This window comes from Uloborus diversus, chromosome 8, assembly GCF_026930045.1.
Source record: "Uloborus diversus isolate 005 chromosome 8, Udiv.v.3.1, whole genome shotgun sequence".
Lineage (NCBI taxonomy): Eukaryota > Metazoa > Arthropoda > Arachnida > Araneae > Uloboridae > Uloborus > Uloborus diversus.
In genome coordinates, this window is record NC_072738.1 from 61,498,398 (window position 1) to 61,521,637 (window position 23,240).

At 33.0% G+C, this 23,240-nt stretch overlaps 1 protein-coding gene across 1 annotated transcript in view; it reads left to right on the forward strand.

Moving 5' to 3' along the window:
- The window catches only part of LOC129228383 (uncharacterized), a gene marked incomplete at its 3' end in the record, with an annotated part of 41,517 nt that extends 21,659 nt beyond the window's left edge, over nt 1–19,858 (forward strand). The window contains exon 2 of the mRNA XM_054863060.1: nt 18,516–19,858. Within this exon, the coding sequence (XP_054719035.1) occupies nt 18,516–19,858 (1,343 nt within the window). The remainder of the gene's footprint in view (nt 1–18,515) is intronic.
- Nucleotides 19,859–23,240: the final 3,382 nt, after the last annotated feature.

Sequence of the window (23,240 nt, forward strand, 5' to 3'; positions counted from 1 at the left end):
AGTATCTATATTTTCTAATTAAAAACTCCTGTTAAATTTGAAACCTATCCATAATCGATCTTCAAGGAATGGAATAATGTACATAGTTTTCTATCATATAAAGAGTGCTTTAAGAAATAAATTTGTGATGGTAGGACAGATGTTATTAAAATTAGTTAAATTAATTTTAAAATACCTACCTACCTACATCTGGGTAGTTGGAGTTTTTGTTTTAACCTTTTAGAATGTAGGTAATGCAAAAGAAATCTAACCTCATTTTCGGCGATCTTCATTAAAAATGGATCATTTTTTTCCCCAACATCTGTTTAGATGAAATATTGCGTACTATAGGTTATAGGTTTAAAAAAAAAGTCGTAAAAGTAGTTTTTAAAGTCGTAAGTTTATATATATATATATATATATATATATATATATATATATATATATATATATATATATATATATATATATATATATATATATATATATATATATATATATATATATATATATATATATATATATATATATATATATATATATATATATATATATATATATATATATATATATATATATATATATATATATATATATATATTTCAAATTATAATTTTTACATCAGTCCAAAATTTCTTGTTATGACTATGTACATTCAAAACCTCCTATCTTATACATTAAAAAGAGAGTGTATTAATCAGTGTATGTATCTATGTACAGTCATAGAAAAAAAAAACGAAACACTCGATCGTATTCAAAGACTATTGATACTAGAGACACGTGTAAGGTGTCATCGTTTCAAGAATAAAAAGTTCTACATAATTATGGTAAAAAATTGTTGTTAAGGGGTCGTCTTCATATTAAAACGAGCATCAACTTCAAATTTTTCAATGAGAACCCCCTTTTTTTATCACATATTTGTAATCAGCATCTTTTTTTAACTTTGTATACAAAGTTTTGTTTAATTCGATCCAGCCGTTACTTCAGAATCGAGTTTTGAAAAATTCCTCTCGTAATGTTAAAACGTATTTTGATATTTTTACTCATAACACAAAAACTAGATTAGGCACGGCAAAGATAGTTTTTTTGTATCAAAATATGAATCGACCCAATAATAAAAACATCATTTATAACGCCCAAAATGTAATTTTAGTTTTTTTATGAATTATTTTAATATTTTTTGAAAAAAATATGATCTGAAACCATATTAAATTTTAACAGAAAAACAATCTAGAAGAGCTTTTATGAGGGAATCCAAAATTTGAGCTCAAAATATTCAGTAGTTTTTGCGCTATGCTTAAAAATTCCTTTTTTCCTACTTTAGGGGACCGTATACTTTTTTAAAACAGAAATTATGAAAGTTGGTTTCTTCGTAAAAAAAGAAAAAAATTGTTCAACAAACTAAGCAAACCAATTATAACGTGGTTTTTCTACATTAGAGTTACGTCTATGAATTTTTTAAATGCATAAATTTATTCGCTGTCTCTGCAGAAGAACAACACAATATTGCAACCGTCAGTTTTTTGTAGATATCGTTCAGACGTCAATGTGTAAATAATGCGAAACACTACTTCATTGTCTAATAAAAGAATATTTTATAGAACTTTTTAAATCAAAAGCTATACTTTAAATACTTCTGTTTTTTTTTTTTTATTTTTATTTTTTTTTTTATTTATTTTTTTTTTTTTTTCTGCGGTTAGCCATTGCCTTTTGTAAAACAATAACTCAAATAATATATATATATATATATATATATATATATATATATATATATATATATATATATATATATATATATATATATATATATTAATTTGAATTTTTGGCATCTTGAATTCAAATAATGTTTTTCGCAATCACGAGCCGTGTATGTGTATGTATGCGCGTGTGTGTTTGTGTAAGCGCATGTGTGTGCGTGTTGTGTATGCAGTGCTGTGTGTGTACGCGCGTGTGCGTGTAGGCGTTCGTGTATGTGTGTGTACGCGCGGGTGCGTGTAGATGTTCGTGTATGTGTGTGTACACGCGTGTGCGTGTAGGCGTTCGTATGTGCGTGTACGCGCATAATTGTAGGCTTTCGTGTGTGTGTGTGTACGCGCGTGTGCGTGTAGGCGTTCGTATGTGTGAGTACGCGCGTGTGTGTAGGCGTTCGTGTGAGTGTGTATGTAGGCATGAGTGTTTGTGTCTGTGCAGGCATGAGTGTGTGTATGTGTGTGTGTAGGAGTGCGTGTATGTGTGTGTGTAGGAGGGCGTGTATATGTGTGTAGGAGTGCGTGTATGTGTGTGTAGGAGCGCGTGTATGTGTGTGTGTAGGATATTGACGCGACCTGGAGACGGTTTTCGCCAGAGGAGCAGCATCGTGAGGCGGCCGGCCGACGATGGTGCTGCGGAGGGTGCTGGTGGGAAAATAAAATGATATCACATTAAAACAGTCAAATGAAAGCAATAAGCAATCGTGATTGCTCAAAAAAATTAACATGCACAACTTTTTCACAGAAACATACAACAAAACCCCAGTGTCTTGCCAGTCATGTTGCAATAGAGTGTAGAATTAGTGGCTCTTCCCGGTGATAATTTGCTAAAAGGAAAAATTATTGCCTTGTCTAATTCGGGAAAAAGTACTCGAAAAATAGCCGACAGTGTGAATTTCTCCTTTAACAGTATCCAAATGGATCAAAAAGTAATAATTGCTCTTAGATAAGTTTACTGGTTTTTAGGAATTAATTTTTTTTGTATAGAGTTTGAATAATTTTCAATGTGTTAGGATCTAGGAGAGGAAATCTCAATCGCATTAGTGGGCCGCGTGCTTTGAGCTGTATTCAGCACAAAAGTAGTAGTTGTGGCTAATTGTGAACTTTTTTTTTTTTTTTTGACTTCGTCAAAGATTTAACAAAACATTAATTTGCGTGTTAGATTAAGTTGAGTTTTTGTCTATTCTTAATTATAATTTAAATACTATTTTTCTATTTACTTTCTCGGTCATTGGCGTGAATTTCACATTAAAATAATTCTCGCAAGACAATGATAAAATTTCAAAATATTTTCTTCTCTTTTGAACAACATGGAAAAATATCGTCAAAGAAAGAAAGTGAAAAAAAATATTGTTATCAACTAATGGGTGCCTATTTTATTAAATGCATCTTTTTCAGAATCCAATATCTGGATATTCGGCTCCAACTTTGTGACACTGGAACTAATTCTACTTCCTGTTCTTATCCTTTGAACACACAACGGGCCACATGGACCAACGTCGCGGGCTGAATGCGGCCCGCGTCTTCACTGCGAATTGGTTTTCCCATTCCATGGCTGCTGTGAGTCCTAATATTGAACACAACAGCCCTGAACTAGATTTAGCCGAAAAATGTAGCAGGTGTCATGTCACTGAAGCCGAGAGTGCCTAAAAACTGGTGGATGAAGAAAATTTATCTCACCAGTGAGATGCCGTAAACATACAGCAGATAAATTTACTTTGCCTACCAGTTTATTCGCACTCTCAGCTTCAATAAGATGACTTCCGCATCCCACACGCTTAGTTCCGATTCCAGTCTGCGAAATCGGGTATGCTGCCTATAGTATTGCTATAGGTGCGCCAACCTGATGCTGTAGAGATAATGCGCGAAGCAATATCAGATAAAGCTAAGTTTTGTTTGTAATGTTACAAAATCGGAGAAATGACAAGAAGTCAGATTTCCGTTCACCTTGGTTAAAATTAAAATGACTTTTTTTTTTTTAAATTACGGGTTGAACCATCTCGAATCTCGTTGCTAGAAACAGCATTGGGAAATTACTTTCCTAAATTGGTTTTGTGAGATGTTACATGTTTAACTAAAACCGCCGATTGTGTTATGTCTTTTTAATAATACCACGCATTATGATCTTTCGCATAAATTAGGATTTGAAACAAATTCTCTTTTTTTGATTACAAAAAAGCCTCTAGAACAATTACTGTGTTTGTCCACTGGGTTAATTCAAATAACCAAATTTTTCCCAAATAAAGTTCGAGTATAAAGGGTTTGCTCATTAACGGGTATTTATATTCTCCTGTTTCTGCTTTATTTTTTAGATTGATACTTCGTTCATTTTATGTATTTAGAGCAAGTTTTCACGGAATAAATGGACCTTGCTTCGCTCGAGTCTCCAATCTATTTATTGCTGCGTCTTCCCACGTTGTGCGGTATATTTTTTATATTTTTGTGTGCGATAGCTCAAACTTCTGCCGATGTTCTGCGAAATTAAAAACGCGCAATTCCATTTTACAATCAAAGACTTTTTATTCATTCCAAAATAAACCTGTAACATAGGTGCAACATTTATCAAACATATTCACATCATGTTTCTACGTATAAGGTTGAATATTTACATTTCTATGAGGCTTGAATGATTATATGAGCAATCCAATAGGTTTATATTAGGAAAAGTCAAAAAGTTCAATTACTTTTAATTTGTCATTATTCGGTTTACTAAAGAACGATCTATACGATGGACCAGCCAAACCTCATCCGTCTTTCTTAGGTTAATGCAGATAGACAAAAATCAGTAAATATTTTTACCTTTTTTTTTCAAAAAAAAATAAATAAATAAATAAATAAATAAATAAATAAACGACCGTAAATTGCTTTTTGCCGCAACATAATCGGCTAAAAAGTATCGGATTACGGAAGAAAAGAGAACTTCAAAAAAGCATGAGTTGAGCTGGATAATCTCGATCTTTTCATTGTTCACCTTCCGTTACTTGATAACCCGTGACCTTGAAAGAAGCGTTTTCAATGTGGTGATGGTCCCTAAAACGTTTTTCGTTAATAACTCCTGTTCTACTGCACGGAATGCAGTGAAATTTCGTATCCTGGCTGTATTTTGCGGTCTAAACATAATTATGTAGCAAAAATTAGGGGTTCCCATTTGAAAATCAAGAGTTGGTGCTCATTTTGCTTTGTATATGGTCCCTTATCAAAATTTTACCTACGTAGTTTTAAAGAAGACTTTAAACTAAGTCGTATGACATCTTTCTTTCCTTTCTAGCATGAAAAATGGCCGAATAATTAAAAGTGTTTCGTTTTTTTTTTCTATGACTGTACCTATGTCACTCTAACTTCTGCCGAACTTCAGAAAGTTAACGATCGAATTAGGTATCAATAGATTCGTAGTTTTTAGGACCTCATGATTAGGCAACGGCCATTTTTGATCGAATAAGCGGAGATTTTAATTAAAACTTTTATTCTCAATGACGAGTTACAGCAGCCCGAAGTAAAGCACTTTGTCACGCTGCCAATTTTGACATTTGGAACTTTATTTCTCATGACTAGGGTAAATGTCGCCTAAATCGAGGACTCTTTTCCTGCGGCTTATAATTTCTCTAGGTAAAGTGGAAGTTATTGAATATTTCGAAGTAACGGTTAATTTACAAACCGGAATTTGTATATGTTCTGCTGAAGAGAATGCAAGATCGGCAAATGTCAGAAAATGTCGATTTTCCCCACAGTCATCTTAACAAATTGTTAACGCCTAGACAGTTTTTTGGAATTAAAGTGAATATTGACTAGTCTCCATTCACTTTATGTTTAATGCAAAAATTGCAACAAATGTAAAAATAGTTTTTCCCCGCGACCTCATGTTTCCGTTCATTCCAACAGACCCTACCAAAACACAATTCTCTGTACATAGCTTTTTAGGGAAAAGGAGGGGAATGGAGATTAGCGTTGCAACTTTGCTTATTGGCAGGAACACTTCTAGATTAAATGCAATAAACTATTACGATACATTATTTTTTTGCAAAAAATGATGACACATTTTAGTAGACTATAAAGAAAAGGTTTTTATTTATATTTTCATCGTTGAACTGAACAAAGTAAAGGAACTCAATGAAGAATCTGACAAATTAATGTTTTTATACTTTAAGAGATCTTAAGCTTTTCTTATGAGGTTTTTTTCCCTGAATAACAAACATTTTTTCAATGAATACCGAACAGTTTTTATCAAATTTAAATGAATTTCCAGGGAATCTTAATGAATTTCAACCTAATTCCAATCAGTAAGGGCAAAAAGAAAAAAGAAGAAGAAACAGATGGTGTGAGGAAAAAAGAAAAACAAAAGATTGAGAATTATGAACCCAATTTAGGATTATTTATCACGGAATTTTTGGGTAACATTACTGGTTACCTCATAGTAAATTTGATAATTTTTGATAAAGATATGATTTTAACATTTTGTTGCTACTTGGTTTTAAATCAAACATTTTTGTTTGCTTTATTTTGAAAGTCGCAAAGCGATGTCCAACCTAGCTGTTTTCCAATACCAGAACTAATAATAAGATTGCATGTAATTTAATTAAAATAAAACGTATATCGACTTTGTTTACGGGAAGTCAGCTGAAAGAAGCTCACCGGATAATTTGGACGAAATAAGAGTAAATTACTTTCTGGGAGAAATGCAATTTCAGGGTTAATCATAATTATTGAATTTTGTTTTTCTTATTAATAATGGATATTTTCGGTACCACAAGAAGAAAGTAATTGAAATTATGTATTGCTAGAAGCAATTGTGAAAAATATTCTGATTTTCTATTTCAGTTATAAAAAGCATTAGTTATGCATTTGTTTAACGCGTTTTCTAAAATTTTTAAACATTATGTTCTATCTGTACATATAATAAAATAAGATCTTTGTATGTGTGTGTGGCGCGCATCGCGGGAAAATGGCTAGGCTTAGAAAGATGAAATTTGGTATACAGGTGCAATTTTCACCAACGATGTGCACTTCTGGTTTTGATTTTTGATACTTTTATTAAAAACAGAAGTTAGTTAATCTCTTATGTGATTTTTAGCAGTTTTAAGTATTTTTTACTCCACCGACCACGAACTAATTGCGACAGAATAATAATATTTTTTATACTAAAATGTAGGAAATTTTATTTCAAATATGATGAAAAAAAGTTTTTGTAAATTGAGTGATCTTCGTATTTTTTATGAATTTTCGAATAAAACTTAAGTTTGCATTTGTTTCAGGGCTTAATTTTTGTCTGAACTGTTCTTGCAAAATAAGTATAAAAGCTTACTTTATAAAGTTAAAGTACGTAATAGAGAAAACGTTTCACCCACTTCAGAAAAAAAAGTTTTCAAAACTATGCAATAGTTTAGTTTTTTTTTTCTACATTTTTTTTTAAATGCAGAACAACATCACCATATTTTCTCGCATCGGTCGAAAAATAGTTTTAGTTCCCAGTTTTAAGATTAACTGAGCGTATTTATAAAGTGTAACGGCATTAGTTCGATAAAGGCCCGTCCGTACTGATAAAAGCTCCCGAAGGGAGCGTGTAAGTGTAGACAACATTGCATTGCAAGCGAGTAAAATTCTTGATACTCTGTTGCAATCCTGGCATAGTTTTGGCCATGTTTGCAATACTGCTTTTTGGCACATTCGTAAGAAACCAAAAAAGTGCCAAGATCTGAAGTTATACCGAGCTAAGTTTACTCTAAAACTCCAGAGACATGACTGGCTTCTAACGGGAAGATTTCTAAAATTTTCAGGAAGCTTCCGGTATAATTTCAGGATGGTTACTGAATTTTTGCAGAAAACCTTCCTGGTTTTTACAAGTTATGTTACTGGCAGAAATTGGGCACATCAGCTGCCCATTATTTTCCAGGAACGTTTCTGAATCGTTTTTACAGTGTGGTGAACATTTTAATCAGGACGTCTCGGTGGTGGAGTCACGCTATCAGGGTCAATGAAGTGCAAAAATGTTGGATGACTACTGCTGGATGCTTCATGCCAAATGCTCAGCATGAATGCAATTCTACAGCCAAGAAATTTCAACCAAACTAACTTTAAATTAAGGAGCTTGATGTTATGCATATGTATTTCATATGTGTAATATACCTTAAACTAAATGATGCTATATTGTTTATGTTAGTTAGTACTCTACACTGTAAAAAAATTCCGAAACGTTCCTGAGTGTTTCCATGTAAAGTTTCGGGATTTTAATGGTTTTTATCCACTTCCTGGATATATCAAGTATCATTGTCAAAAAGTTTCCTGAATTGCTACAAGTTGTCCAGATGCAGACTTCTCTCTGTTGTAAAAAAATATTTTCAGCTCCCAGTTTAAAGATTCACTAAGAGTATTTATAAGGTGTATCGGCTTCCGTTTGATTACGTCTCGTTCATGCTGATTAAACTCCCAAAATGAGCAAATAAGTATGGACTACGTAGCTGTGCAAGAATTGCAATCAAGCGAGATGCTTAATAGTTGCAATTCTGCTTTTGCAACTGTCTTGATTCATCAGGAAAGTGCCAAGCGGTTATATTATCACTACCTAAGATTACTCTGAAGTTCCGGAGACGCGACTGGGTTTAAATGGGAAGATTTCTGGATTTTTTAGGAAGGTTACTGAATTTTATCGGAAAACGTTCCTGGTTTTTGCGAAATATTTTACTGGCAAAAATTGAGCACATCAGCTGCCTATTATTTTCCAGGAATGTTTCTGAATCGTTTTTACAGTGTATTCAGCAATACGTGCTGTATTGTAATTTGGTTGCGAGTTGTTTACCTTGATACAATGTTAAACATATTGTAATTGGTTAATGTCAGATATCTCAAAAACGGTCGGTGATAGAGACAAACGGTTTGCATGTTTTCAATCAGCATGCCTCATATGTCTTAAAACAAGTGTTGGATACCAAGATATCCGCCAAAACCTTTTTCTTTTATCAGTTCTTTTATCCGCTTGGGTCACAAGCTGGATTTCGATTTGAATTGAAGAATCAAATCTTAATCGCTACAACGGTCATCCTTTTTTTTAACTATTGTTTACTTCAATATTTTATGACGTCGAGGCCACGTGATCTAACTGTCCTTTCTACACTACGGGATCTCCTCTCTCCTCAAATCTCCACACTACGGGAAACATAGAGATTTGTTTTTGTTCGTATGAGTGTATGCTATTTTAATTATATATTACTACTATTAATTAAGCTATTTATTTCTTTTTAAAGTCTACCTTCCATTATGTGAACTATTAAAGAATACAAATTGCATTGATTAATAATCTTTTATTATCTACTCTTCCAAGAAAGCAAGGTTTTGACATATATTCCCAATTGAAAAAAAAAAAAACTGAATACACTCTGTTACCGTAAAAATGAGTTTTTTTTTTCATTTGCCAAGAAGAAACATTACTTACGCGTACTATTATCACCTGAATTAATTGAAAGCAGGTGCACTTCCAAGAGAAAATATTTAACGCAATAATGTGCGCTTAAAGAATTCAGATTTTAATTCCCGTCAACTGTAGTTCAACATGCAGCAGCTCGAAGACTCTATAAATTGCTAATATAACTCTATGGATACTGAATGAATCCATGCAATACTTGTGAATTATTCTTTAAATCAATATAAAATGTACCAGAATTACATCCTAAAATAAATTCTCACTACGGTGTTAAAATATTTACAGACTATTGTATCAGTTTCTGGAGTAATACGTTTGGCTAACATGTTGCAGATACATTTGAAATGTTAATCTATATGCTGCATTCTCATTCTAGTGAATTTTTTTAAATGTTTATTTGGTATTTTTCAAATGACGTGTTTTCTAATTTTATAATCTCATAATAATAATAGAGGGAGCTGGGAAAGGGAAACTGCTTTCAAATGAAAAAAAAAAAACATCTTTATTTCTTTCTGTTTAAAAAAAAAACTAAAAAGTTCTGCAAAGAATGTCAAACTGTAAAAGCGTTCATTATGAATGGACCTCATTAAAAATCATTCTTTCACTTTTCAACTTTTCGTCCCTGCACTTTTGATTAAAAAGAAAATGAAACACAATGAAATTTCTTTGATTATACTTCAGTGATCAAATTTATGAAACCTTCCTAAAAAAATCTGTATTATTTTACTAGGAAAGAATTTTAATCGTGTCCCATTTATAAAATAAAAACATGCTTGTACCAGGGTATTGTGTGAAAAGACTCCAATATACAAAGATTCCATTTATAAATTATTATTTCCATGCAAAAGTTTCATACTTGTTGTATTTATCGTTACTTTATACCTTTTCATTTTCCATTAAATTCCTTTTTTCATTTCTCTTTTCAATTTCCAACTCTCTTCGACCTTTACTATAACAAATTCAACCAAATAGCGTACCACTTTTCTTTCTTTGTGCCCTTTTGATCATCTCATTATAGTCTCGTATATACATTCTTTAATCTTATTTATGATTAGAAAAGTTTTGTAGCTACAAAATGCGTGTACACTTGTAAGTTGCAATTGCACGTCACAAATCTATTCATTCTTTTTTCAGAGTAATAAGGTTATTATCTTAAACGCAGAAACATATTAGGGCTTAAGTTATATCTGATTATCGACAATGAACTTAAGAATCAAATATGAGAAAACAAAAGCCTCTAAAAAATAATAGAGAAAAAATCCGTATTTTCAGAGTTCAGAGACAACATTTAAATGTTTTATATTTGAAAGAGAAATAATGCGGGTACTTTAGAATGCATTCGACTAAAAAAAGGTCTTACAACACACGATTTATTTGTTTAAAATGAGTAAACAAAGTGCGTCTTTTATGTTACGCGTGTGCGTAATATTTTTTTAGGAAAATTCTCACATAAAGCAGTTATATGTAATGTAAAAGTATACACTCACATTGATATGGGAACACACACACACGCAAATGTCTAAAGACAAACAGATACATAACCAATTCATACACAAATAGACAGAGAAAGATGGACGTTTGTGCCTCAAAGGTTTTGTTGATAAACTTCCTTCTCACATAATTCGATTTCAAATAAAGACCATACAAATCTTTCGTATTCCAAATAGGTTCTAATTTGATTTTTTTAAATGTACGAATACACATGGTGTCATTTTGAACGCGCTTTAGGTTAGTGATTCTCAACCTGTGATCTATATAGGGTTCTCGCAGCAACTCTACTGTTCAATTAGAAGTCCCCTCAAGACCAAAGATTTCCAATCAGAAGTAATAACTCAAAATACCTAATTTCATAAAATCTCTAAAATGTATGCCCTCTCAAATGAAGCTCGAGTACTTGAGACCAATATCGTGTGGTACAGACATTCTCAAATTTATTTTGTCAGGCGGAGCGTCAGTCAGAAACATCCGGGATGGACCACGGCTACGAACCTTGGAAGTACAGAGTGGTTCAAAAGAAATTTACCCTTTACATGGAAGGCTAGACGCCTATCTGCAAAACCAATTGGACAAAAAATTCAGATATGGTTAGTTTAAGATATGCGTTTGAGATTGTAATGATTTTAAACAACTCAGCGGTCACGGTTACGGTTACAGCAAAAGAATTTTGAGGTTTTCAAATTTCTAATTCACTGTTTTCCTTGCGTAAACTGATCATCATAATTAAAAACAACAAATAGACTCTAGCGCTCGATTAGTACGTAAAGAAATTTCAACTATGCGCATTTGAACACCTGATTGAAAAAGCACGTCTAGCACTGCTTATCAAAGATTTAAAACGGGTAATACTTTGTACAGACTGTTGTGTAATTAGTAGTTATACGCTACCGTCTAATCCTGTCAATTAAGCAAATTTAGTCATAGCAATTTCTATGTTGTGTTGTCATTAGTTCATTATAATGCTTTTTTTTTTTTTTTTTTTTGAGCTATCACGATTGCTTATTGTTCTCACTTGATCGTCCTTGATGTTGTGGTTCCTTTTTCAGCTTGCAGCAGGGGCCTCTGCAGCACCACCGCCCACCGACGGGGCTTCTCTGGTCCTGAACACTGTCCCCCATAATCCCCTTCTGCTGGGTGGCGGCGTTCATGTCCTATACACACATGCTCATACACATACACACTCGCACACGCCTTTACATACATACACCCGTCTACGTGCACACACGTAAGCCTATACACACACACACTCAACTATATACACGTAACAACCCAGGAGGAAGGATATTCTTAGGGGGGAAACAGCCGTTTCTAGAAACAATAACTCCAAAGAGTAGTGTCTTGTCGCAATTCGTGATTGCGAAAAACACAATTTGAATTCAAAATTTCAGAATTCAAATTAGAGTTGATTGGGGAAAGTGGGTCACAGGTTTTTCTTTTTTTTTTTTTTTTTTTTTTTTTTTTGCAAATGCTTTCTTCCCGCCGATAATTTTCCTCACACCTCAATTATTCCGACGCAGTTTGATGTTTTTCAGACGCTTATCAATTTACTACAGGAGAAATGGGTGTTGTCATTCAAAAAATTCAAAATTCTCTCACTAACAGTAACCTATGAGTCACCTGTTGACAGATTTTGGTGCAGATTATCTTAATCTTCTAAACTGATTGTGCAAAATGCGAATATTTACCTTTAGCAACGTCATGGGGAAATAAATGGCGGGGGAGGGGAGGATTTACACCCTAGTCCTGTGGTCAAACGAAACATAATTTCATTTGTTTCCAAATTGACAAAGTAAACTTTTTCACACCAGTTATTCTCAGATAGTGTAATCTTGGACACAAAGCATTAAATTTTATGTCCCAATTCATCCAAAAGAAAAGAAAGGATCTTTAGTTGAAACATAGAAATTCTTTTCCTCTTTGGTTTTGTGCCAGTTGACTCTATATTAATACCTCACAAAGGATTATGACGGACCAGTTTGTACTTTACGATTTCTACTGCAGAGCAATTGAAGTTTGTAAATTCTCTCTCCTTTTATAATGCAGTAACATAACAGTCTATTAGGAAAAAGAATTTACACTTAAAGTTTTATGTTTAGCTAAAAAATATCAGTATCGAATTTTCTTTGTTACGCAAGTTACATTTATCTTTCTGAAAGAATAGCAAGCTTGACTTTCGATCACTGATTAGATTTACAGCTTATGTTGAACTTTCAGCTTACATTCAAAATCCGAAAATTATTTCAAACAATTTTAAGGCTATATAGTAACTGAATTTACTCTTTGGAATGTGTACTTGTTCACTCACATTTTGTTGAAGTAGCCTTTTTTAAAGTAACTGCATTGGCGGAATAAAACAAATTCTTTGTTTGATGTTTAGAAATCGTGTTCGAATAAAAAAAAAACTAGTCGACCCGTGCGGAACTCCGCACTGTGCTTCGAATCGTTTCATAAGGCATTTCGCTCTTTAAAAATTTCAAAGAAAGAACATTATGAAGAAGAACCGAAAAAAAGTAAGCGCAGAAGAGAAGACATGTAATTTAAAGACATCAGTAACAAAACCTCGTTAAATACAATGTTGTGATAATTTGATCATCGCTCAACTGTTGGTCGTACATATTTTCAATGCAAACATAAATATCATTAAAAGTGACTGAGTAGTGACTCGTGAAAAAGCAATAATTGTGCATGTGAAAAAAACAGGTTGTGGCAAATGCAGTGCTGCCCATGTGAGCATCTGACAGGAAAAAAAGAAACATTAAAGAGATATTTATTGGCACGGATTCAAATTGGCGCCATTCTGATTAACAGCCCGACACCCCAACAAACCTAGCAATTGCGCCTTCCTTTTCGAAAGCTATTCATTGAAGGAATGCGTAGTAAAAAAACAGCAAAAAAGCTTTTTGCCAGAAAAAATAATAATACTAAGATCATGCTTCTATATTTTGTCATTAACCAGCATGATACGATTTAAAATTATTCGTAATGCATGGAATTTGATTAAAGAATGACGAATATCTCACGTATCGATTGAAATAAACATTCTAGAGAAGTAATAAATTAGATTGAAAATAAGTGTTTTTATCTTTGAATATTGAACTATTTCACATAGAAGATTGCTTTAACCGTTACGACTTAAATGCCCGCACATTTCTCCTTTGTTCGAACACTTAAAATTCAAAACCAAAACCAGTTGAACTGAGTCCGTTTTTTAAGTGTAATTTTTCGAACGCAGACAAAATGTTTTTTTTTTTTCAGCAGAAAGCAGAGGAGTAGAAAATGATTTCTTGCTAGTGAAGTTGATAATAATTTTAATGCTTTATATCGTATTCGCGCGATTAAAAAAATAAAGGTTAACTGGGTGAAACTCGTAGTTTTAATTTGGCGTAGTATTTTTTTTCATTTGTACAAAAGGTTGAAAACTGCTATTAGAAACATCTACATTTCAGCATACAATGAAAATGTTTTTCTGCACAAAAAGGATTTCCTTTAGGTATATCTAATACTTTTTTATGCTTACATTATGCTGGGCGATCTGGATGTAGTCAAAGCTTAAAAAAAGGAAGAACACCCTTCGATTAACAATCAACTTATCCGAATGATAACTGTAGCCTGCATAAAGGAGTCGAAACACCAAGTAGCATTCCCGCTGCATTTATTTTTATTACGTGTGTATGTTATGAGTATATGTAATGCGTAATACTAATATAAATTTGATATTATGTCGGGCAGCCCAAGCTTGCATGAAGTTCAGATAGTTTATAGCCGAACGCTCTACCGAAAAAATCTTATCAATTTAACCGAACAACTAAGTCCAATGCTTTTAAGCTTTATTAAAATATAAACACACACACACACAGGCTATTTTTTTTTTTTTTTTTTTTGCCGAAAGCGACGTAAAAAATTGGAAAACTGCTTTAGAACTTTGCTTTAAAAAAAATGCATAAGAACTACAGACTGCATCAGGGATTTGAAACAGCAAGGAGCGTTTTCGAAAACTTGATTTTTCGACCGTAAGTCTATTTTTTGTCGTTAGCTAGCCTGATAAGTTTTAAAATGAGAGGGGAATAATATATAAGATAAGATATTGAAGAGAAATGTTTTTATTTTTGAAAATTTTTACAATTTGTTACCGCAGGCTGCTTGAACCGTTATAAATTAGATGGCAGCACGTGTTCATCATTTAACAGCACGGTTAAAATACAAAAAAAAAAAAAATGAACTATGCTCTTTTTTAAGCGTAGCTTTTCAAATGTAGTAAAAATGTGATAAGCTTTTTTTTTTTTTTTTTTTTTGCAAAAAAAAAAAAAAAGAAAGAAAAAAAAATATATTTTATCCTTCAAATTGAGGTAGTGATTTTTTTTATTTGTACAGAGAGTCAAAAAGTCATTAGACGAATATATATTTCAATGTACGATCTATTATTTTTTTCTGAACAAAAAACAATTCTATTGTGTAGTCTGAAATCTTAAACCTGTTACTTATATTTTCACTTACATTATGCTTTAATTTTCTTACCAGAGCCAAAGCTTTAAATAAAAAAACCCGTATAATTCAGAAGTACTTTAGCACAAAACCACATCAAGTTTTCTTAACAGCAAAGTGCGTTTCCTTCTCGTTTTTTCTATTCCCTCAGATTTGTTATTCACTTAATTATGTGTGCATGTAATTTCTCTAATTTATTTGATGCAGATTGTCCGGACGTGGGCCCGAACACGCGTTCTCCTAGTTACGAGGGGAACGCTCTGCCGATCAAGCTACTCAGCTCTGTCGGTCATAGTGCAAGTTAAAGTTATAAGTTTAACCGAAAACCTCATTCTGGTTCATAAAAACAGGTTTTTCGACTCAAAAAAACAATTTTTAGACCGTGGGTCTATTTTTCGTCAGTAGACAGCACCATAAGCTTTAAAATAAGGTGTAAATCAAAGAAATCGATCAAGAATTGAGGAAAATCTGGCGTAGAAACCAAAAACAGGCTACAAAAATAATATATAAGGATAAATAAAAAGGAGATGAATGCATTGTTTAAAGTAAAGGGTTTCTTGCAGAAAATATATCGAAATTTTTGACCTGTTCCTCTATTAGTACGAGCCATATTTAATCAAATAACAACTTGAAAACAAAGTTCCATTGATTATTAATCAATGATAAAAATGTTCGCTGTAAGTGGATATACGGGATGTCCTTGAGAGATATTCTCTCTTCTAAATATATTAACATAAAATCTAACAGGCGAAATGAAATTCAGTTGCTAAAAATCTCTGAAATTGTTTTCTGGTATTAGTTGCTTACCAGAGGCGTAGTGGGATAGGAGAGCGCTAGTAGTAGTAGTAGGGCGCTAGTTAAGGCCAACTGATAGTAGAGCTAGTAGGCGCAAGAAAGACGCTAGTTATCAAATGGTGGAACTGCGAAAAAAATGGTGATTGTGTAGGAGAAAGAATAGTTTGTTTATGTTCAACAGATATAAAATCACCAATAACCTTCCAAAACAATTTTCGCCTTATGTACTACAAATATACACCATATATCACACTTGGTTTAACTTTAGAGTCGAAAAATTCCTTGCACGGTTATCAGTGTTTTTGTTTCTGTTGAACATAAACGAAATACGCTTTCTCCTATGCAGTCGCCATTTTCTTTTCTTCACTCAAGTGACTATCAACTAACATTACATAAGTGATACAGAGTCTTTCCCATTTTACATAATATTTTTTTAAATTATGCGTGATTTTTAACTTTCAAACGTGCGTTTCAGCCCTTCATTTCGTAAAGAAGGAATGATACAATATCTTAATATATAAAAATCTTCTATGCGGACGTTTGTTACCATAAGGCTTTTAAACAGCTGGACCAAATTTGATTAAATTTTTTGTGTGTAATTTAGTTGTGGCAAGCATGGTTTCGAAGCGCAATGGATCGAATCGGAAACGTTTTTGTTAATTAATTAATTAATTCAAACATTGGATGGTTATATCTCCCAAATGATAAATATTTATTTTAACCTATTGTTGAGCGAGAATTGAAATAAATATTTAACCCGTTGCCAAAGGACAGCAAGAAAGCCAGCTCTGCTTTTTGGTATGAAATTTTCTACTGTGATATGTAAATTGATAATAGATAAAACGTAGAGAGAGAGAGTGAAGCCTACATTTCTTGAAAGTAACGATTTTAGGTCCCGAGATATATTTTAAAGTAAAGTACTGGAAGGTTCACGCGAAACATGTGTTCTGTCGTCGTAGTTGAACCATGTGACCGGATCGGTGCTTCAGGTTTTAATAGCCGAATGATCAGAAAGTACCGTACTAGCAACATTTATTTCTCGGCTCAAATCCATCCGAGTTTTGACACCGATATCAAGAATACTTTAAGGATTATCAAACTAATCAGTACATTATGATTAAGGTGAAAAAACAACGTAAATAAAGCACAAATATTCGAGAAAATGGAGCATATAGCTATTTCAAGGCTACAATGGAGCCTCTTCATCAGTGCAAAAAGCTCACCAACACAACCAGAAGTTGCGAGAGAACTGACAAAAAACCAGGTGGACACCGGTATTTATACCAACGAGAGCCAACCAATAAGAATACAGGAACATGACAACAAACAACCAATCAGCGAACAGCATGTACGCTCCGGGCTCAAAGCAAGGCAAGAGACAACCAATCAGAAGCCAGGAGACAAAAAGAGTGCGAGACACCAAAGAAACAGGAAAGGCAATTATAGAAATTGCTTCCAAATATCATGAAAAAATGGAGTGCTGGAAAAATCATTGACAAGAGAATGAGAATTTTTCCAAATATGGTAAGCTTCCCAGAAATCGAGGTCATAAACCGAAGAACATTTACAAATAATCTTTGCAGATGAAAAATCAAAACAGTGACCAGAAGTCCAGCAATGCTGAGCGATGGAAGAACGAGCAAGTTCTTTATGCTTAACATAGTTTTCGTGCTCTTTCAGACGGTGCTTGAGAGCACGTTTAGTCTGTCCAACGTAACCAAGTCCACACTTGCAGGAGATGCTATAAATGCCCCAGTTGCTATGGCAATCAATGGGGTCCTTTAAGTTAGTAAATTTTATCTTATTAACTGGAGAAAAAGCTGTATCGAAACCAAATTTCTTCAAAATCTTTGCAACTTGATGACTAACTTTTGGATAACAAAGCAAAACAATAGTATACGAAGCACTAGAAGCAGAAACCTTTTCAGAATGAGAGGGCTTAATTAACTTATTATAAATTGAATCAATGATGCTAGGAGAATAACCACGATCGAAAGCCACTGCTTTAAGATAAGAAAGCTCAGCATTTAAAGAATTGGAGGAAGAACAGATGTTCAAAGCACGGAACACAAAAGCCTTGAATGAGGCCAACTTTTGGTTTGGAGGATGAGAAGAACATTTGTGAGGAGGTAGTGTAACAGCAAAAGGCTTACGAAACACCGAAGTCATAAATTCATCAGTACTTTTAGTAATAAAGACGTCCAAAAATGAAAGAGAACTATCAGTTTCCATTTCAATAGTGAATTGGATGCAAGGATCGATAGAATTTAAAGTAGAAAGTAAAAATTCATTATCAACATGGTTTTGGTCAAGCAAAACAAAGCAATCGTCAACGTACCGAACATAGAACGGAAACGTTATGGTTTCAAAAAGTTTAGTCTCAAAATAGTGCATATAAATGTCACTTAAAATAGGACTCAAAGGATTACCCATTGCTAAACCTTCAGACATTCGAAAGTAAGTACCATTGAACACAAAAGTATTCAATTCAAGACAAACACGAGTAAGTGAAACGAGTTCCTCAATCTCAAAACTAGAAAAATGATGCTCTTGGAGTCTCAATTTAAGCCAAATTGTTATTCTTGACAAAAGTTCATATTTAGATAAATGTAATGAGCTCATTGCGGTTGGTCCTTATGTGACACTTTACAAAGACCCTAGTATTAGAGAGGTTAATCTTATTAAAAATGTTGTGAAATCTTCTCCTATCATCAGTGAGTCTTCAAAAAGGTCTTTAACTCCTTCTGTTGCACATTGTGCCAGATTTTATGCTCTACCAAAGGTCCATAAACCCGACATTCCGCTTAGGCCTATTGTTTCAAACATTGGTACTGCTTCATATAAACTTGCTAAGTATTTAGTTTCTATCTTCTCTTCTCTTTTGGTTAGCAACTCTTTTACTGTCAGAAATACTGTTCATTTTGTTCAGAAGTTACGTTATTTTAAGCCTCATGGTTTAACGATGGCTTCTTTTAACGTGAAATCACTTTTCACTAATGTACCGGTTGTTGGGGCATTGGATTGTCTTAAATTGAGACTCCAAGAGCATCATTTTTCTAGTTTTGAGATTGAGGAACTCGTTTCACTTACTCGTGTTTGTCTTGAATTGAATACTTTTGTGTTCAATGATACTTACTTTCGAATGTCTGAAGGTTTAGCAATGGGTAATCCTTTGAGTCCTATTTTAAGTGACATTTATATGCACTATTTTGAGACTAAACTTTTTGAAACCATAACGTTTCCGTTCTATGTTCGGTACGTTGACGATTGCTTTGTTTTGCTTGACCAAAACCATGTTGATAATGAATTTTTACTTTCTACTTTAAATTCTATCGATCCTTGCATCCAATTCACTATTGAAATGGAAACTGATAGTTCTCTTTCATTTTTGGACGTCTTTATTACTAAAAGTAATGATGAATTTATGACTTCGGTGTTTCGTAAGCCTTTTGCTGTTACACTACCTCCTCACAAATGTTCTTCTCATCCTCCAAACCAAAAGTTGGCCTCATTCAAGGCTTTTGTGTTCCGTGCTTTGAACATCTGTTCTTCCTCCAATTCTTTAAATGCTGAGCTTTCTTGTCTTAAAGCAGTGGCTTTCGATCGTGGTTATTCTCCTAGCATCATTGATTCAATTTATAATAAGTTAATTAAGCCCTCTCATTCTGAAAAGGTTTCTGCTTCTAGTGCTTCGTATACTATTGTTTTGCCTTATTATCCAAAAGTTAGTCATCAAGTTGCAAAGATTTTGAAGAAATTTGGTTTCGATACAGCTTTTTCTCCAGTTAATAAGATAAAATTTACAAACTTAAAGGACCCCATTGATTGCCATAGCAACTGGGGCATTTATAGCATCTCCTGCAAGTGTGGACTTGGTTACGTTGGACAGACTAAACGTGCTCTCAAGCACCGTCTGAAAGAGCACGAAAACTATGTTAAGCATAAAGAACTTGCTCGTTCTTCCATCGCTCAGCATTGCTGGACTTCTGGTCACTGTTTTGATTTTTCATCTGCAAAGATTATTTGTAAATGTTCTTCGGTTTATGACCTCGATTTCTGGGAAGCTTACCATATTTGGAAAAATTCTCATTCTCTTGTCAATGACTTTTCCAGCACTCCATTTTTTCATGATATTTGGAAGCAATTTCTATAATTGCCTTTCCTGTTTCTTTGGTGTCTCGCACTCTTTTTGTCTCCTGGCTTCTGATTGGTTGTCTCTTGCCTTGCTTTGAGCCCGGAGCGTACATGCTGTTCGCTGATTGGTTGTTTGTTGTCATGTTCCTGTATTCTTATTGGTTGGCTCTCTTTGGTATAAATACCGGTGTCCACCTGGTTTTTTGTCAGTTCTCTCGCAACTTCTGGTTGCGAGAGAACCAGAAGAAAGAGAACCAGAGAGAAAAGCTCACCAAAAGCTTTTTGCACTGATGAAGAGGCTCCATTGTAGCCTTGAAATAGCTATATGCTCCATTTTCTCGAATATTTGTGCTTTATTTACGTTGTTTTTTCACCTTAATCATATTGTAGCACAAAGCTTATATGATAATTTTTCATTTAATCAGTACATTATTAAAGGAAAAGCTGATGGAATTTAAAGACGAAACAAATTTTATTTTTGTCTAGATTAATTACAACAGGGTAGTTCTGTACACAAAAGATCAGTGCAGTGGAAGATCGGGGATATTTCGATAATTGGGAATCTGGCGCGGTCGTCTCATTTTTGGCGTTAATAACTATATTTTGGTTACCCTGCTGATTTATAGTAGCCCTATGTAAATAGAGGTTTCTGTTCTCTTTGTTTATCTTTGCAACGAAAAAACCTCTCGCGCAAGCGCTGGAGCCAAAAATTGACGCCAATGAAAAAAGATTGCCAGATTCCCAATTATTGAAATATCCCCGGAAGATCTTTATCTTTGGTGGAAAGAACAAATTAGGCAATATATGAAGTTTTTAAGTTTTCGTTCAAAGGATCGGACCGCTAATCGGTCGGAGTTGGCTTCGCTCACTGATCGGCTGGATTACAGTAATGTGGTGGCTTGGCGACTTTGGTTATAAACAATAGAGGTGCTTGATCATTTGTTTACATTTAAATCAACTGTTAATGTAATTTATTGAATTTTTTGTTCATTTGGCGAAATATTTCAAATTGCAAAAAATTGTTTTTCGATTTTAGAGTTTTTAGTCATTTTAATTGAAGAATGTGTTTATTTTACATCGGGAGGGGGGGGGAGTGATTTTTGCTTATTCAGAGAATTGTTTTTACCTTTATCATTTTTCTATACGTTATCTTTTCTATTGTTTCATTCTTTTTCATATAGGGGATGTTGCAGCGGGATTTCCCGTTTGTTCTAGATGGGTAGTTAGATTTTTACACTTACTATCTGAGGTCGCTTTTTTTCCTTTGAGTATGGCTGAAGGAACAAACCATCATGTACGAGAGAAAAAATAGTTAAAAAAAAACAACTGTTCAGTGGGCATTAGATAAATCAAGTTATAAGAAATATAAGCATTCTGACACCATAGCAGCTGAAAAAAATTTTTTTTTACTTATTTTTTTTCAACAGAACGGTCTAAACACTTGATAGTTTATTGAAATTTTTCAACTTTCTCAATTTACAAAGTTTGAACAGAACAACGTCTGTCGGATCCTCTAGTTGTTGATATATTTTAATTGCTTTCTAAAACCAATTTTGAAATCATTACCATCATTTGTACAGTTTTAACCAAATTAAAGTGTCTTAATATTTTGTTCTGAAATTTAAGATGTTGTAACAATAGAAAATAATTCGTTAAAAATTTATTTTCGTAAAAAATATTCCATACTTCCTGACTCTCCCGTATGCCATTTCTTTACTACTCGTATTGCCTCTATTTAGCGATATTTAATACTATTGCTTCATATTTAGCATTTCAATATGAAATACTATGCTAAATGCAAAATTTTACAGCTAAGTCACAAGTTTCACCCTAGAATTTTTGTTCAGGTTTTTTAACAATCAGACTAGCCAAAGGATTTGTTTAAAAAAATGTCCTTTCCTTTTTAGTAAACAACGTGCTTATTGTTTTACAAAACAAAGTACGAAAAAATATTTAGAGCTTTAGTATTTAATAGTTAGTTTAAGGTGCAACATTAGTCGTGATAATTTATTCATAAATTTCAAGCTCAAATATAAGAACTTTATTTAACAGAAACTGGGAGAAAGGTCTAATTTAACGGAAGGGAAATCGCATAGGTTATAGCTTGTTGATTGAAAGTCATTACCATTTGAAAACAAATTATAATTAAATAGAGAAAAACTACTACTGCAAAAAACGAGCTCATCGACAATTTAATTTGTCATACAATTTAGTCCTTCAGTTATTGCAATTAATTTAAGTAGTTTTACATTAATTAATTTCACGAATGAAGTAAATATCATGATTTATCACGTCTTTTATTTAATTCAATTTCACTTCTTTTCTATATTGATTTTGCTGCTATAGGAGTCAAAACGATAAAAATTTGATGCAAATTTCACTTTCGTGAAAAAAGCTCAATCCGTCTTTTTAAATTTGAGTGCGTTTTCCGTGCTTTTTCCAATGCTGATTACAAAATCGATGTTGTTCAAGGGTGATCTATGTAAACAAGACCGAACAAAAACTAAGATACGCATCTCAAATGAGTACACACCACTTTGTCAAACCACAGAAATATTTTCAAACAAGATGCTTTCAGTTTCTGACAGAACTTTTTAAGCATCAACTTTTTTTTCTGTTTTAAATAATAATGAATAACTTGGTAACTGGAATTACCATTTCTAAGAAATGGCGCTTGAAACAAGGCAAAAGATAGTTAAGAATGAAGGATATTTAAATAAACGTTGAGGAATGGGGGGGGGGGGGCGAAATGAAATAATTAAGATAATGTACTTTTTTTCAAAATGAAAAAAAAAATGGAAATTTGTTTTCATAATTACGGTATATAAAAATTAAAAAAAACAGGGTATTTTACAACAAAAATTGCTATTGAAACATAATTTTTTATTTTTGGCAGTAAGTTTGTACCTTCAAAAAGATGTGGAAAAAATTCCTCTTTTTATTTCATTGAACAAAGACAAAAATGAAATATTTTTCTAATGAAACATTTTCTATTCGATAATGAACGATAATTTTGATCAAATAAATGAGTAAAAAAAGAAAGAATTAATAAATTAAAAGGAAATAGAACAATAAACGAATACATTATTAAATAAGTTAAAATGTGAGAAAAAATAAATGTGTGACTAAAATAGTGAATGCATTTGAAAATAAGTGAACGAATGAACAAAAAAGGGAATCATTAATGCAAATGA